Source organism: Solea solea, chromosome 10, assembly GCF_958295425.1.
Source record: "Solea solea chromosome 10, fSolSol10.1, whole genome shotgun sequence".
NCBI lineage: Eukaryota > Metazoa > Chordata > Actinopteri > Pleuronectiformes > Soleidae > Solea > Solea solea.
The window spans coordinates 26,428,705-26,445,837 of record NC_081143.1 but is presented as its reverse complement, the minus strand read 5'-3'; the positions used below and the strand labels follow the sequence as shown (position 1 = coordinate 26,445,837).

At 39.3% G+C, this 17,133-nt stretch overlaps 2 protein-coding genes across 2 annotated transcripts; both read left to right on the top strand.

Moving 5' to 3' along the window:
- The first annotated feature begins 138 nt into the window (after nucleotides 1-138).
- Nucleotides 139-3,703, top strand: LOC131467469 (THO complex subunit 4-like). Its single transcript, XM_058641404.1, has 6 exons — nucleotides 139-448; nucleotides 1,579-1,734; nucleotides 1,820-1,967; nucleotides 2,065-2,131; nucleotides 2,688-2,886; nucleotides 2,992-3,703. Exons 1-6 carry the CDS (start codon nucleotides 248-250, stop codon nucleotides 3,010-3,012), a joined length of 792 nt encoding a protein of 263 aa, XP_058497387.1. The 5' UTR covers nucleotides 139-247; the 3' UTR covers nucleotides 3,013-3,703.
- A 797-nt stretch (nucleotides 3,704-4,500) lies between these two features.
- On the top strand, nucleotides 4,501-16,903 carry LOC131467491 (rho GDP-dissociation inhibitor 1-like). The gene is made up of 6 exons (XM_058641443.1): nucleotides 4,501-4,625; nucleotides 11,557-11,748; nucleotides 11,982-12,074; nucleotides 13,151-13,227; nucleotides 13,538-13,601; nucleotides 14,851-16,903. Exons 2-6 carry the CDS (start codon nucleotides 11,559-11,561, stop codon nucleotides 15,048-15,050), a joined length of 624 nt encoding a protein of 207 aa, XP_058497426.1. The 5' UTR covers nucleotides 4,501-4,625; nucleotides 11,557-11,558; the 3' UTR covers nucleotides 15,051-16,903.
- Nucleotides 16,904-17,133: the final 230 nt, after the last annotated feature.

Below are 17,133 nucleotides of genomic sequence, written 5' to 3'. Positions count from 1 at the left end.
TGTGTCCTGCCAAATATCCTGCTTCGCGCTCCAGACCAGTTAGTGGCAGTAAGCTGATTGCCAAGCGTGAGTAACCCAAACAGAAGAAGAAGAAGGGGGAGTGGGGGCGATTTACGTCACTTCCGCTTCACATTTCCGGGTGCTCCAATACTCGCGCCACCGGGGAGATAAATAGCTCGAGAACAGCTTCTCAACTCGGAAGTTCTTTGTTCGGTCGCTTATCGTCAGTTTAACCGTAAACACCACGATGGCGGACAAAATGAGCATGTCTCTGGACGACATCATCAAGCTGAATAAGAAAGGAGGCAGCGGCCGTGGTGGTGGCGGCGGTGGAGGATCCAGGTCCGGCGCGAGTTCAGGTCGGGCCCGTGGTTCGTCGAGGCCAATGCGGGGTCGACAGAACAACTTCAACCGCGAGAGAAACAGCCGACCCACACCGTACACCCGGGTATGAAAGAGAAGCAGTTGAAATGGAGGTTTAAAAAAAAAAAAAAAAAAAAAAGTCCTGTGTTGCCCTCGTGTATCCGTCGTTGTGTTTTTTGATAAAGGACTTAAAACACGTTGTTTAGTTGAAAATGTCTGTTCCGACCACAAATGGTTCACAACTACACTTCAGTCGTGGGTGGTTTTTTTACCATCATGACCGTGTTTCTCACTTTTCGACCATCAACGACTTTCAACGGCTTTAAACCGGTTCCCTGGGTGAGATTTGGACGCATCTTTCTTCAACAAGATGGCCGCCATGCGTGGTTTCTGCCTGTATGAGCAGAGGAGAGAGTCAGCTCGGAGCCACTTGTTAATGTATCACAATTACTCGTTCGTGTTTTTGTTTTTTTTGTGTTTTTTTAACATTGGAAGAATTCTATTCGAATGAAGTCGACTAAACGTTCTCTGGGGAGCTGGGAGAAAAGGCTGCTTCTTCGACCCTTTTGTCTTCGGTCTCCTATGGACTCAAAGAAACTCCATTTGTTCACGGAGAAGATTTCCCCGATTCATTTCATCTCAGGAATTGAAAATGTCCCCTTTTTGTGATGGATTCTTCCTGTGGAAAACCTGGATGATGCCTTTGGTCTGATTTCCAAGCCCCTTTTAGGGAGTAACTTTACTGGGTATAATCAAAGTCTTACTCGGCCTGTACCTGCTGGAACTTTCTTATGGCCAGAACCTTTTTAAAGGTCCAGTGAGTAACGTTTAGGGTGGGTTAATGGCACAAATTGGAAATGCTACCCATTGGTATGTCTGTACGGGGGTTTTAATCTTTTAAGTGGCCTAACAGTGTTTTTACAATTTTTAGCAAGGGCTTACTATGTATAATGCTGAACCATCGCAATTAATATTCATCTATATTGACTATCAAAATGTTTTTTGTTTTTTTTAGAAAAAAGGTTTTAGGGAGTTTGAGCTTGTTAAACATAAACCTATTCTGTCTGTTTTGGACAAAACATTTGGGAAAGTCATTATAATTTGAGGAATACTTACACATGGGTGTGTACTCCTAGTTATTCTACAAACACCTATATGTTCATGGTTGGCAGAAGACGTGGAATTTCAATCGTGTTATTTTTGTTGCTCTTCCAGCCCAGAGAGTTGCCAGACAAATGGCAGCACGACATGTTTGAGGAGGACGCTGGTATACGCAGACGACCAACCGAGGTAGCTGAAAGAAGTGTAGAAAGCAATGGCAAGCTGCTGGTTTCCAATCTGGACTTTGGGGTCTCTGACTCAGATCTGAAGGTAATTCTCAAAAATCTTACTATTTCACTATGATGATCACTGTATGATGTGACCATGTCTAAATCTCCCCCCTTTCTCTTTTAAGGAGCTTTTTTCAGAGTTTGGAACCCTAAAGAAAACGTCCGTCCACTACGACCGCTCTGGCCGCAGTAAAGGATCAGCAGATGTCCACTTTGAAAATAAGGCAGATGCACTTAAAGCCATGAAGCACTATAATGGTGTCCCCCTTGATGGTGCGCATTCAGTTTTTTTTTTCTACATTGGTACTTCCACAGGTGCTGAAGTGTTCCCACATGATAATCAAACTTCCATGTCTTTGACATATTTCAGGTCAGCCCATGAAGATCCAGCAAGTGTCCTCAGAGGCTGATGTGTACAGTAGACCATCAACACAAAGGTAGGTCATGTACTTGACTGCAGAAGTGATGTAACATTACATTTCAGGGAAAAGCTGTCAGCGTTGACTCCACCTTACTCTACTGAGTGCCGTGTGTTATGGGCAGCACATGACCAGGGTTGCCAGTTTGAGTCCCCACCAGGTCAAAAAAGGAATTTCCCCATGTGCCTCATAAATGACTAATGTATTTAATTTATACTAAAGCAAGGAAAACCGATTTTTGTGGAGATCATTTAAATTAAACATAATTTTTGATTTAATGTGTTACAATGTTATATCCAATCAGAGTGCTAGACAGTCACACTTGGGGCTGTTCTGTGGGAACACTGTAAAAATCTGCAATGAATTGACAGTTTTTGGTCAGTTTGTTGTTGCGTTGAGGCAGTTTTATGTGCACACACAGGGGGGCGATGTTGAGAGCACAACAATGTGCTACTAACAAAAACCATATGGTTGAAGCCTTGAGGTCTTTGTACTTGGATTTACAATGTAGGTGGTTGAAGATCGGGGGTTGATTTACTGCCGAAGTAACACCTCCCCTTTGGTGTCTTTATAGTGGTTTTGACCGGAGCAGACTCGGTCAACCCCGGTTTGAAAGGAGGGAACGTGGCGAACAGAGACAAGGCGGCGGTGGCGGCGGTGGTGGTGGTGGTGGCGGCGGATACAGAGGGCGAGGAAGAGGACGAGGAGCTGGAAACAGACCTCAACTCTCTGCAGAAGAGCTGGATGCCCAGTTGGATGCTTACAATGCGAAGGTAAGCATTCACAAATATGTATAAAAAAAATAATAAAAAAAACAACACTTTCAGCATACTGTGTCCAATGACTGTTTTAATAATCATGTTTTTTCATGTCTTTAGTTCCAGATGGACACCAGTTAGGAGCTCAGAAGATGCTGTCCCTGTTCAATTTTTAAACATTTTGGACATAAAAAAAACAATCAGGTTAAACTGATATTGTGAATCAGACCATTTAACGTATGGACCATTATGATGTTTTATTTTGTAGCAAAGTTTTCTGCAGCAGTTTTATGGTTTTTTGGGGTTTTTTTGGAAGGGGGGGGGGGCATTATTTGTCCACTGGCTCGTGTGCTCTTTTCCTCATGTGTGGACAAGTACCGTGGACTTGCAGCATTTTTAAAAAAAACAACTTAATTCTGTGGCCTGGCGGCCTATTTAATGTACTGTTCAAATGTTAATGGACATCAATTCAGTCACTTGTACTGTATAGTCAACATTATGATGTATCTGAAAGGATTTTGTATATAAAACATTATACTGAACTGTCTCTCCTGTGTTTACTCTGAAGAGGACGTGGTGGGGATGATTTGACAGTTTGACTCCTGTATGTGTGAGTTAAATGCCAATTTTTCAAAGTAAAAAAAAAAAAACCATCTACTCATGATTAGGAAAGTACGGAGCCCTGGAGGCCACGACATGTAGACACTTTACAGTGACAAAGATGTTTAATTTTAATAAGAAATGGCAATATTGTACTGTGTAATTCAACGAAGTATAAATACTTGTACTTTTACTCCTACATTTCCTAAATAAATGGTGTACTTTCACTACACTACATTTCTAACTGTTCTTTGTTACTCTTACTACAAAATAAAGCGTTTTTTTGCTGAGATACTTTTTGCAAGTATCCCCTAAAGGTACCTATACAGATATTATACTTTTAAAAACTCCATCTGAAGTGGAACTGTTTTAGTGAATGGCGTCTGAGTAAAAGTATGAAATGTTTGGATTACAGTCTGATGAGAAGAATGTATTAATAAAATGGTGCATATATTTAACTTAATTCTTAGGACAAATAGTCACCTTTTCATTCATGTGAATGTGGATTATCGCTACAAAGTGAATTAAATTGCATACTGTACATTTTCAGTCAATCCATACTTTGACGTCTGACATTTTTCTTAGGATTTAGAATTGAAAAAATTTCAGAATTCTAAAAATAAATCAGAATTTGGAAAATAAATAAATCAGAATTGAAAAAAATCAAGTCAAATTCTGACTTTAATCTCAGAATTCTAAAAATAAATCAGAATTTGGAAAATATCAAGTCAAATTCTGACTTTAATCTCAGAATTCTAAAAATAAATCAGAATTTGGGAAATAAATAAATCAGAATCAAAAAAAATCAAGTCAAATTCTGACTTTACTCTCAGAATTCTAAAAATAAATCAGAATTTGGAAAATATCAAGTCCAAATTCTGACTTTAATCTCAGAATTCTGAGTTTTTTCTGACAATGAACTCGTCCATATATATTTAATGTAAGAAAAGTGGGGGAAAAAAATCACAAAAAACCACATTTACGGCGCTGTTACGTCACCTACGTGCACGCTCCCCGTTTCCGGGAAAACGTGTCGCGCGCGGAGTGAACGGGGGTGCGCCGCTCCCTTATTCGCCATAGTTGCACAGCAGCGGCAGAGTACCGGACAGTGACTGCGGAGGCACCTGGACTCACTACAACATTTAACATTAAAGGTGAGTTTCCTTTTATGTTTGCACATTTAGCGACACCGCGTGAGCAGAGCCTTAATTGTCGCACGTCACTGGAAACAGTTGGGACTCGACTCCGCCGCCGTTAGCGGGTGATAACTTGTCTAACGGGGCTAACGTTAGCCGCCGGCTCCGGTTAGCTTTGCTGGACTGTTGCCAGCCACTTGTCTCAGCTCAGTCCCACCCTGGATCCTGGATGACAGGGTCGGCGCAAATAAAAGTTTAGCTCCCTTCTTAAATATAAAACCATTCAAAAAATAAAAAATAATAATGATAAGAATAATAAGTCAGAAAAGGGTAATGTTTGCAGATACTGTGTCCAGAGCTGCAAAAACACTACCTCATGTCAGGCTGGGGTTTTTTCCCGGAGAAGAAAGAAGATGCTGCTTTTTCTCAACAGTGGTACTGTTAGCCAGCTAGCCTGTTAGCTCGCCTCCTCAGTCATGATGCTGTGTTAGCTACAGTTAGCTTCTTGTTGTTAATATTCTCAACACAAGTCTATAAAGCAATTTCTTAACAATATGATTTCTTTACAGGAAAGTCTGGTTTCTGTGAATGAACTGATTTCTTATAACAATGGTGTGTCATGGAAAACATTAGACATGCATATACAATATAATATATTATTTATTTTATTGTGAGACATATAATTGGGCAGCACAATTCGATTTAACCCAACACTGGGTTGGGGTTAGGGGTGTCAGGATTCTCCAAATCCTTGATTTAATTTGATTTTTGATTTTAATTTTTTTCTCTTTTAGCCCACATGGGTCTGCCATTTCTAGACTTGTCTAGTTTAGTCTGGATCGTTGGTTTTATGTCATGATAGCTCATTTAAATGTTTAATAGGGACGGTACCATTTTTTTGTGTCCAATACCAAAAACCGGATACAAAAACTACTACTGCTATCTACTGCTACTGATATTGTTATCCCCAAAAAGAAGAAATAAACAGCCCAAACATGTCTCAGCTAAAATCGTTTTACTTTTTTTTTTCTTTAAATTTACATTTTTACAGTGTAAATTTATTGGACGGATACTGACCAATACCAATTCCCATCCCTAGGTTGCATGTCTGATACTACAAACTTGTCTATAGCACTAGTTATCACTGTAGTGCAATTTGAATTTTGATGAAGTTTTGCTCAAGAAAAGGTCTACGGCCTTATGATGCAAATTAGTCCCTACACTACCCATAAATGTGCTGCTGTTATCACATTTTACATTGTGATTTGGGTCCCAAGAGTTTGCCATTTTTGAAATGTTTGGGAAACACTGCCATTTCCAATAACATTATTGATTATAGCAATGATAATATTCGATTAATAAAAAAGTTGATGTACAGCTTCAATATGTTTCTGCTTTGGTTTCATTGCAAATGCAGACCCAGACAGTGAGTAGCCTTTGTAGACACTACAAAAAACCCTCAACCTTTTTCCCACTCCAACAACATTTATTTATTTATTATCTTTGTCAGAGGTCAGCTGACTCTTATGCTGATGCTCCTCTTTAGAAATCAGTGCAGCCAATTGCTTATATATATAATGACACTTTTTGTATTGCCCCATTTGATAAACTCTAACATATAGAATGCATTTAATCTAGATCTAATCCATTTACATTAATGTAAACAATATTTCAAACCCAACTGGGACTTTTCTTAGTTTACCTTGTTCTCATTTCCCTAAGAAAATAAAACAAATCTGCCTTTTATGGTAAGTTCTTTGCTTACCAAAATTAAAACGAGGAACAATCTGAATTTATCGCAGGCAGTTTGGGATCACTAAAGTGCTAACAATATTTGAATAAGGTCTCAAGAGTGAAAAACATCTTTAAACTTGCATTTTCATGATTTCAATCAGTACACAGCTTTGGTAAACAGGTAGGTCATAGCCCAAACCCTAATGGCTTTTGTAGATCCATGTTTTATTCCCCATTTTTGGAGTATTTCCGTGGCAGCGTTATAGTATCACATACAGGCTTGGTATGCTGGTATCCACAGGTTTCATGTGTTTGAAGACATTTCTCAAGATGATGCTGTGTTTATGGCAAACATTTAAAGAGCAGAAACGAAAAATATCGTAAAAGGAAAAAGTTTTGTTTCCGTATGCATACGTCCTAAGGTAGATTCCTCAGAAGAGGCATAGCTGTGCACATGAGGTAAAACCTCAGACTCCGAGTGAGTCACTCTCCAGCCCCCTTTTTGCAGTTTGTCCGTCTTCTGTCTTTGTGAATTTGAACTTGTATATTCTTCCCTGTCTTGCTCTGTGAGCAGCTTGCTGGCTGGAGCGTCCTCTGTTGCAGCCGGGTGGGGTGGGTCTTTCACACACACACACACACTGGCTTCTAGTCCATTCCTGAAATGTCTTCACGTTGCTGCTGCCTATGTGCGACACAAAAGTGCCGGACGACACTTTTCGTATAGAACTGTTCTTGTCGTTTTTGAAGTGTGTGGTCTCACTGATCGTGTCTGCTTTGTTCCTACAGTGCAAACAATAACCAAGCCGCATATGGCCATACAGTAGATTAAAAGAAAAATAAAGAATCTCTTTCATTTAGAACATTGTTCTGCTGCTGTTGCAGTATAAGCTTTCCCAGTAAAAAGGAAAGGAAAGAGGAACCCCTTGATCTTTCAGCACAGTGACAGAGGCTTCAGTGGTGGCTGTTACATAATGCATTCCCCCTCCCCCACCTGTATTCCTCCTGTCATTACAAATGGCTATTATCTAAAAGTTTGGCTCTTGCGTCTGTATCAGATTTAGCTTTGCAAAACAGCAGTGTGCATTTTAAGAGCAGGGCTCTTCAGTATAAACTCTGCACTGGTTATTTGACCCATCTTCCCCTGAGTGTGCACAGTAATTCAATATGGGTCGGATGATATTTGAAACCAGATCTTTCTCACCTCAATGAACTTGCCGTATGTACAACCATATTTACATTAATCACAAAGGGTTATCTTAAGAGTTAATTTGATCACGGGCAGCCTGTGCAATTTCACAGCAACAGATGTTCCTTCAGCCCTGAAGTTATTACATTTTTAATGGTTCTGTCGGTTGCAGAAATCTCTGTGTGTAGTGGTTGAACACTACAGAAGGAAACTTACTCGGTTGGAAAAACTACTTACAGGTATTTCAATGGACAGGTGCAAGTCTGGGCAGGTGAGCATATGGGGAAAGGTATTTTCATTGGTTGTTGTCACTTCATAGCAGAATAAGTATCTGGCCTCTCTGCAGGTTGTTAAAAATCTCATTGTAAAGATGTTTACTCAAGATGGTGAGATTCTAATTTGGTAATGTTGTTTTTTTGTTATGCTTTTAAATGGGTCTCACTGCACTGTGGGGCGCTCTGTTAGCTCAGCTGAGGCCGTCACTGATGCTCTGCCTCAGATTTTAATGTGGCCCGAGCTCACATGAAAATCAGATGCATGTCATTACCTTTCGCTCTCTGTTAAACTGACACGATCAAATGATTAACTCTCTCATTTTACCACCATGTACTCGGCATTATGTTTTAAGGGTGGCGGTATAAAGTATTTACAGCATTCTCGCTCTCTGGGGTTGCAGTTGTTGTGCAATGTTGACTTGAAGCCAACTGCACGTCTGCATTCATTGAAACTGAATCATTTTGGTTTGTGGACAAAAACAAGATCATCATTTCCGGGTTTGACAAACACTGATCGACATTTTTCAACATTTTCTGACATTTTATGAACCAAACGATTACTCGATTAAACGAGAAAGTAATCACACATATATGTATGTGTGTGTATGTATATATATATATATATATATATATGTATATGTGTATATATATATACATATATGTGTGTATATATATATGTGTGTGTGTGTGTGTGTATATATATATATATATGTAGATATATATATATATATATATATATATATATATATATATATATATATATGTGTGTATATATGTGTGTATGTATGTGTGTATATATATATATGTGTATATATATATATATATATATACGTGTGTGTATAATCCACAAAAAAGTTTAATGTTTATTTGTAACGTCACTTTAAGAAAAAAAATACCAGCAAAAATACCAAAGATACAGGAAGGAAAGAAAAACTAAATAAATCAGTTTATTGAGGAGAATCAAAGGAACAATTAAACAATAGTCAAAACAGGTCAGTAAACAAATCTTTTATCCGTTTACTCCACATTTCAGTGAGAGTTTCAGCCTCGTTCATCCAGGCCGGAGTTCTCTAAATGTCAGTTAATCCGTGTCAGTTAGACGTTTCTTGAGGACATTCCAGCTCAAATCTAAGGCGCTTCTTCTTAACTTTAAGATTAGAGGTGAAACCTCCAGTGGCCTCTGATATTTTCTGGATTAGCAGTTCACTGCAGGACATGTCTGCAGTCTTGACTTCCCTTTTGGCACAACAGTGAAGAATTTATTGTTTCCACAGTACAAACTGAAATGGTTCTCTCTCCGGGAGCAGCCAGCAGAGCTCAAAACAAAGACAAAATGTTGCTGGAATGACTTTGACTTATCGATATTCATGCAGTACAAGGACTAAAGACAAACAACAAACATTAAGATGTTGCAGGAGAATATAACTCTTAAGGGAAGGACTTGAATTAGAATGGTTTGGGTGCGTTGTTTGAGAATCACCCAGGGATTTTGGGTCGTGTTGTGCTGTAGTGGGTGTATTATTCCATGTCTCTTGGAATAAGCTGTGCTTTTCCTGTCTTTGTTGCTCGTTTTGTTTCTACAGAGGACTTTCTTACCTTAGATTAATCTCCAAAGCAAGCAGCCAACCCTATTGTAGGGAAATGGGGACTTGATAAACAAGTTTATTTGTGGTCAGAATTGACCCAAGTCCTTTTAACTGAGCCTAAATTAGCTTTTTATTTCATTACATTACATGTCATTTAGCAGACGCTTTTATCCAAAGCAACTTACAAGGAAGTTGAGTACAATCAGCCAGGTATTTCACTATTTGTCTTTCAATTGTCTATTTTCATCTGTTTTGTTGATGTGCAGAAATCGTTGTCTGCATATACTTGAGATTAGCGCTATAACTATTATTTTTCTCGATGAATCGAGTTTGGTCCGTACCAAACCTGGAAATGATATGATGTTCTTGAATGCCTTGTTTTGTCCACAAACCAAAGTGATTCAGTTTTTAATGATTTCTTTGTCAAATGGAGCAAAGAAACCAGGAAATACTGACATTTAAGGAGCTGTAAAATCAGAATCATTGATTAAATGATTGTCAAAATATTTCATTTATCAATTAATAATCGTTGCAGCCCTACTTCAGATTGCTCTTCAACAACACCATTTTCCATCTCATAGTATTATCTTATATGAATTTGTGTCCTAGCATTGATCATTAATTAATCGTCAACTTTCATGATAATTGGTTAATTTTTCGGACGTTAAATGTGAATATTTTCTGGTTTCATTGCTCTGTATAACAAAATACATTGTTAAAGTGGAATAATTTATGAAATGATGAAAATTGAGCCCTAAAACATTGTGTTATAAGTGTGGTACATGATGAGAGCAGTAGCCTGTTTTACTATATAATGACAACAAGATACCAAACTAGGATTTTTCTCTTTTTTTTATTACCTCCTGCAGGTAAATTTTTCTCATAGCACAGGATCAGAGTGTTTTCCTTTGACCTACATATATTGTCTGGGCCTGTGAAGGACCGGCCTCAGGGGGATTGGCTGTGTTTCATGTGATGCCTCACTTCCTCCTCGTCCTCCTCCTGGAGGTGATGGTGTTTCAGGGAAATGTGCTCAGATGATATCACACGGCAGAGTTAGGTCATCAACAGCACTTTTAAGATAAATGCTGCTGCTGCTGATGATGCTGCTGAGTTACCAGCACAAACTCACAGAGCAGCAACACATCCATTAAACTGTTTGTCCATGAAGTGTCTTTTTGGAAATAATACAAGAAGAAATCACGTCACATTGTGCGTTTGCAAAAGTTTTACTTTTCTTAGGAATTAGTTCATTTGAATAAATATCTAATTGCGATAATTTTGCCTGAAATTGCTATTGTGATTATTCTCTTTTCCATTTGAGTAACATATTTAAAATGATTACTGTGTGATATTTTTTGCAGATCTGTGAGAAACAAAGATGAGTATGATGTGCATAGCCCAGGACAATATTTGATCTAAAATGGTCATTTTTTTCCACACATTTTGTCTTTATTAAATATTGTGCCTCCTTATGAGCCGTATTGTATCAGGATTAGGAGATGATTTCATTTAATTGTTCTGTACCTATTCTGTATCCATAGTGGCCAAGACGTACCACTGATGCCATAAATAACACCAAAATATGATGGAAATACTTCATGAAACTGACACAAACTGCAATATTTTCTTCATCTGATGTTTCAAATTGAAAATCATGCCTACCAGGTAGTATCAGTATTGGTCTGATACTGGTTGAAATGTCTGGATATCGTAAATCTTAAATGTTAAACCCTATATATCACATGCTTCACACACACTGTAAAACTTTTACTAAAACATCAGTAACAGCATTTTAGCTGAGTCATGATGTGGGCGGCTTAATTCTTCTTTATGGGAGACGAATATCTTTTCTCAGTTGGTGAATTATGTCTTTTGAAAAGGCTGTAGCATTAGCACTAATGTGTTTGATTTACACAAAATTAGTGGACAAGATGGTATTGACTTATTTTATTCATTCATGTATCATAGTCCTGTAAATTACTGCCTTTGCTCTTAAACTTGTGCCAGACGAGGGCACCAAAGGGTGTCCTCTGTGCTGCTTGTTTGTTTATTTACTGATTTGTAACTTCTATGCATGTCTGGTTCTGGGTCTGTTAGAACAAATAAATCTGTCTGAACTGAACTGAACTGTTTTGAATAAGCCTCTTGTTTACCCTTCCTCTCAGACATGGCTGAGGATGACGAGGTGACTCCCGAGCAGCTAGCAGCCATCGCCGCCGAAAATGAGGAACCAGAGTCGGTGAACTACAGGCCTCCTGCCCAGAAGTCGTTGAAAGAGATCCAGGAGCTGGACAAGGACGACGAGAGCCTGCGCAAATATAAGGAAACTCTGCTCGGCGCTGACGTCGCTGAGACTGGTAATTCAGTGTTTGTGTGTGAAATTGAATTCTTCACGTCTCCTTCTGAAGAGATGATGTTTGCAAGCCTCAAAATCTGAGTTTCCAACTACATTTGAAGTGTAGTACAGTGGAGATGTAAGATTGTGTTGCGATATTGAAACCGTGTTTTTGGTTTGTTTTTTCCTCAGACAATCATCGTACCGTCGATTTCTGCAGTTATAAATCTGTCCATTTTTATGTTTATTTCTCAGATCCCACTGGTTCGCAGTGTTCCCATGTCCAGGTGACCCGGATGACTCTGTTGTGTGAGGCCGCTCCTAACCCCCTGGTCCTGGACCTGCAAGGTGAGTGAGTCCCTGTTTGTGTTTCTGTACACAGTGGAATCCTTTATACTTTTGTTATTTAATTTATTATTTTTCATACCAGGCATTTGAACAAGTGTGCCTAATAAAGACTTGAAGTAGAAAAGCTTTGTGACGACATGTTGTGGCACGTATTACCAGCACATGCTTTACATACTTTATCATTTCAACACAAATGTCTTTCACGTTTTCCTTCTACACACTTTGGACACAAGGAAAAACTAATTTTAGCCACTGTAACAAAATGCTATGATATGAGTTTTTAAACCGTTCACTCTCCTGCACCAGGGTCCATAGAGAAAATCATCATTTTTAGCTTGCTGTGAAGTAAAATCACTGAATTTCTCTGTCGACTAATTATTGCTGATTTATCAGTATCTGCGTTTTTACTACTGTATGTTAACCGTACAGCACTTTTTTGTTTAATATTGTTTCTAGTTGTAATCAGAGCTGAAACAATTAATAGATTATTAATCGATTAGTAAATTAATCGACAGCTATTTTGATAATCGGTTTGAAGCTTTGTTCATGACTATGAAAATAATCGTTAGTTGCAGCTCTAGTTGTAATATACACTTTTTGTAAACTTGTACTTGTATTTCCCCAGTGTGCGATCAATAAAGTATGGGTGTAAATTCCCTAGTTTTTGTTCATGAAGTTTAAGTATTGATAAACATTTAAAGCCTTGAACAAGTTTGTACATTTCAACATATCCAGAGATTGTAATGTGTACGTTAAACGCGGCGTATTGGATCCAAAAATCAGTCGTTGGCTATATCAACCTTGAAAAACCAACATCAGTCGACCTGATGGACATTTGGACGATTAGCAGACAGACGTACCTTGTATTTAACAATGATTATAATAATAATAATGCATTCTATTTATGTAGAGCTTTTCACAAGCACAAGAAAAGAAGGATTCAAGACAAAAAGCATGAGCACGTCTGTTGCCATAACTCCTAGACCGTTTGTGATATCGAGAATATTCAAAAAACTACTGGAAAGCAGAGAAATGGAGCTTAATTTCTCTTTTCTTTTGTCTTTATTTTTAAACAGGAGACCTGGAAGCCTTTAAAAAGCAGGCATTTGTTCTGAAGGAGGGAGTTGAATACAAAATAAAGATCAACTTTAAGGTGAGCGCTGCAGTCAAACACACTACCACTGTTTTTCTCTTGTTTTATTTACTGTCATTATGAAAAGTGTAACTGTTTTAATATAATCTCAGTGTTTATTTGTGTCACTAGAAGTAAAATGAACTTATATAAATACCAGGAAGTCTCATCAGTAGTGTTGTGTTTTTATATGATAATAAATAAATAAATAATAATAAATCATCATAATCTACTTGCATTATTTTATAAATGAGCTTTTTTTTTTCTTTTCTTCCTTTCTGTTCACTTTAAGGTCGAGATCATGTGTTTTTAATCTTGTCTCCTCTCTCAGGTGAACAGGGAGATTGTTTCAGGTCTGAAGTATGTGCAGCACATGTTCAGGAAAGGAATGAGGAGTGAGTGGATTCTTTTTACTCTTCTGAAAATCTGGATTTAACAAGAAATTACCTTGTTAAATATTTTTTTTTGGTTGTTTTTTTGCTGAAATTTCAATCTTTCTGCTTACAAACTGCTGCTGAGACACTATAAACGTACACATTTGTGTGAGGAACCTATCGTGATCCATCATATTATTATTCTATCTGTGGCTTTGTGGTCATTTTTGAGCAGATTAACGTGCATAAAAACTCTTGAAAATTGGCATGAAGGTCAGGTCTGGCAAAAATGCGATATTGTCATAGTTCCCAGACCTGTGTGTTGCTCAAAGGCTCTAAAGCGCCCCCTAAAGTGCAAACAGGCAAAATAGAGTTCCACCAAATTTTCTGAAACCATAACCATGGCCTCAACTCAACAGGAAGTCGGCCATTTTGATTGTGGGCATCCATGGCGATTTGCACCCAACGTAAATGAGCGAACTCTCAATTTGTACACGATGCGTCATTATTGCCTGTCATTGTCGCCTTTTTACTTCTAATGGAGGTTGAATTTTGAATGTAAATATCAGGGTAAAGAGGCTCATTGAAAATAGAAATTGGAGGATATAACAACACCTTTTTCCTTTATTACATATTTCAAAATGTTTTATTTTCATGTAAAAAAATCAAGGTCCATGTACAGTTGGACCCTCATTTTTAATTTGAAGGATTGAACAAAAGATTTGCATTCACCGTTGAGGAATTATTTTCAGGGACTCGGAAACAATGAGACAAACTCAAATCATGACAGCTCAGTGGTTAAGACCCTACCTTGTGTACGAAAGACATCATGGTCGCAAGTTCGATTCCACCCCTGGCTAAAATTGTACTTGATTCCATTGTAAGTCGCTTTGGATAAAAGCGTCTGCTAAATGACATGTAATGTAATGTAATAAAAAATAAGACAACAGTTAAAGGAATTATTTTGTTCAATCCCTCAGAGTAAAACTGAGAGTCCACACTTTAATCACATCTTCAGTGTTTCATTTCAAATTCACGCTGTGATGGTGTACGGAGGCAAAATGACAAAATAATTATGGACCTAACAAAGATAGTGCATTATTTGAGAACATTATAGAACAGTGTTTCCACAATCCTGGTCTTTGGGGACTCTTGTCCTGCACGATTTTAGATGGTTTCCTGCTCCAACGACACCTGCTTGATTTCAACTTTTTGTCCGGTAACAGTTTTTGACAGTTTGATTTCCCCCCCCCCCTCTGTTTGTAAACAGTCGATAAGTCGGACTACATGGTGGGCAGCTACGGGCCTCGTTCGGCCGAGTACGAGTTCCTGACCACGGTGGAGGAGGCTCCTAAAGGCACACTGGCCCGCGGCAACTACAACATCAAGTCCAAGTTCACCGACGACGACCAGCACGACCACCTGTCCTGGGAGTGGAACCTCAACGTCAAGAAAGACTGGAAAGACTAAAAGAAAAGAAAAGAGGCCTCTGTGTTTTGGCCACCGCGCTCATTCCGCCTCCACCTCTCCATCGCACCCCCCCCCCCAGCCCACCAACCCCTGCTCTGCGTTCACCATTTCCAGCCTTGTTTTGTTTTTACACGGTCGTGCACTTTTCATGCCTTATTTCCCGCTTCGTTGTCAGCACTGGCAGCAGCAACAGTAGCAGCAGCAGCAACCCCCACCCCCCCCATAGTCTCTGTACCTGCCTGATACAGCACCGCTTTCCACTAACCTGCAACCCCACTCCCACCCTGCGCTGTCATGTAGCACCTTATCTCCTCACGCCTTTGCCTCCTTTTTTTTTTTTTTAATTTCCTCCCACTTTTTCCCGCTGCTTAAAGAGATTACCCTCCCCCCCCCCCCCCGCCTTTCCAGAATGGTGTCTTCCTCTCTCAGTATCAAGTACATGTGGAAACGCTACTGTACAATCAACTTTTCTTTGCCTTTTTTTATATATATATATGTATTATATATATGATTGTATCAATTGTCGTGTGACGTGACTGTATTCACTTCACTGTTTAATCAGCTGCTGTGTTCATGGCAGACCCCACCATGTCCAACCACCCCGACCCCCCCCCCTTCGACCCCCGCTGCTGCATCCAACATTCCTTTGCTTGCTGTTTGTTTACCAAAACTTGCCTTGGAAAACAAAAACAAAGAAAGAATTCAGAGCTGCGTCTCCCTCTTATTTTCCCCGAAAGACCTCGTTCAGACCTCGTATTAACATCCATCGTGATCGAGATAAGTTTGGGTTCTATACTACGAGAATGAGTCCACATTCTTGAGCGTGTTTGAATGAAAGCCGACCTCGGGATGGATGAGAGACCTGATCTGATGTGGTCTCGCAGTTTACACTATGAACACTAATCTTACTTTATGTTACAGCAACGCGAGAAGAGCTTCGATTCACTTGAGGTTTTCCTCGGCACAAATGTGAAAAAAAACCTTGATTTTGTTCTTGCAAAAACGGTCATGACGTCCGTCTGCATTTGAATAAAGGACAGGAGGAAACCAGTTGTGGTCCAATACCAGGAGTGATCTCTAGAGGACCATCTCCTCCGCCATGGTTTCACAACATTTTTACACTATGAACACTAATCTTATTTTATGTTACAGCGGCGCGAGAAGAGCCTTGACTCACTTGACACGCGTGCAGTCCGACGTGTTAAAAACTTGACCGTCTCCTTCGCTGAAGTCCTCTGATCCGACGCGGTTTCGCAGCGTTTCTTATTTATTCTTACAATCTTATTTCATGTTACAGCAGCGCGAGTAGTAATCGACTCGTTTAAAAACGTGCTTTTATTTCCGCAGGCGCAGTGTGGTCACAGGAGACGCGGTTAAACACCAGGAGTGAAACAGTCTGTATGCGAAGGGATCTCTGAGGTCTGAACGGGGTCTCAAAGCGAGGGACCCGGGGCCAAAGTGAACACGGGAGTGAAAAGGATAAGGGTCGCTGCCTTATTGTATCGACTGCTTCTTCTCTTGTGACGAGAGCTCGCCTTCTGTGCATGAGCGGCGCTTCCTGTCGAGTACTCTGTATATCAAAAGGGCTTATTTCTCTCGCTACCACGTCACCTGTAGCCCGGTTGTAGTGGAGATTTGTTTATACAGGTTACTCAGATACAGCTCTGCACATACTCACCGCCCCCGAAACTAAAGCACCTCATAACTGCAGGAGAATGTACGGAAGTGTATCGTGTTCGCCTTAAACAAAAAATGTGGCTGTTTTTTTGAATTAATGAGATTCTTTCTTTCTTTCTTTCTTGACTGCACCACTGGAAGCAAACGTGTCCCAGTTCAACTTTTCTTTCCAATTTTCCCTTTCCCTCTAAGATCAGTTGGATAAATGCTACTCACTTGAAATGATCTCATGAATTCCAAAAAACAATGTAGAAAAAAAGGTTTTCCTGGAAAAAGTATTTCAATAATTACAAATAACATTGTATTTTGTCGATGCGCTTCCGTACGAATGAATGAATGTTAACATTAGGAGAAAAAGAAACCAAACAGAGAGAAAAATGAACACATTAACCAACACTAACATTGT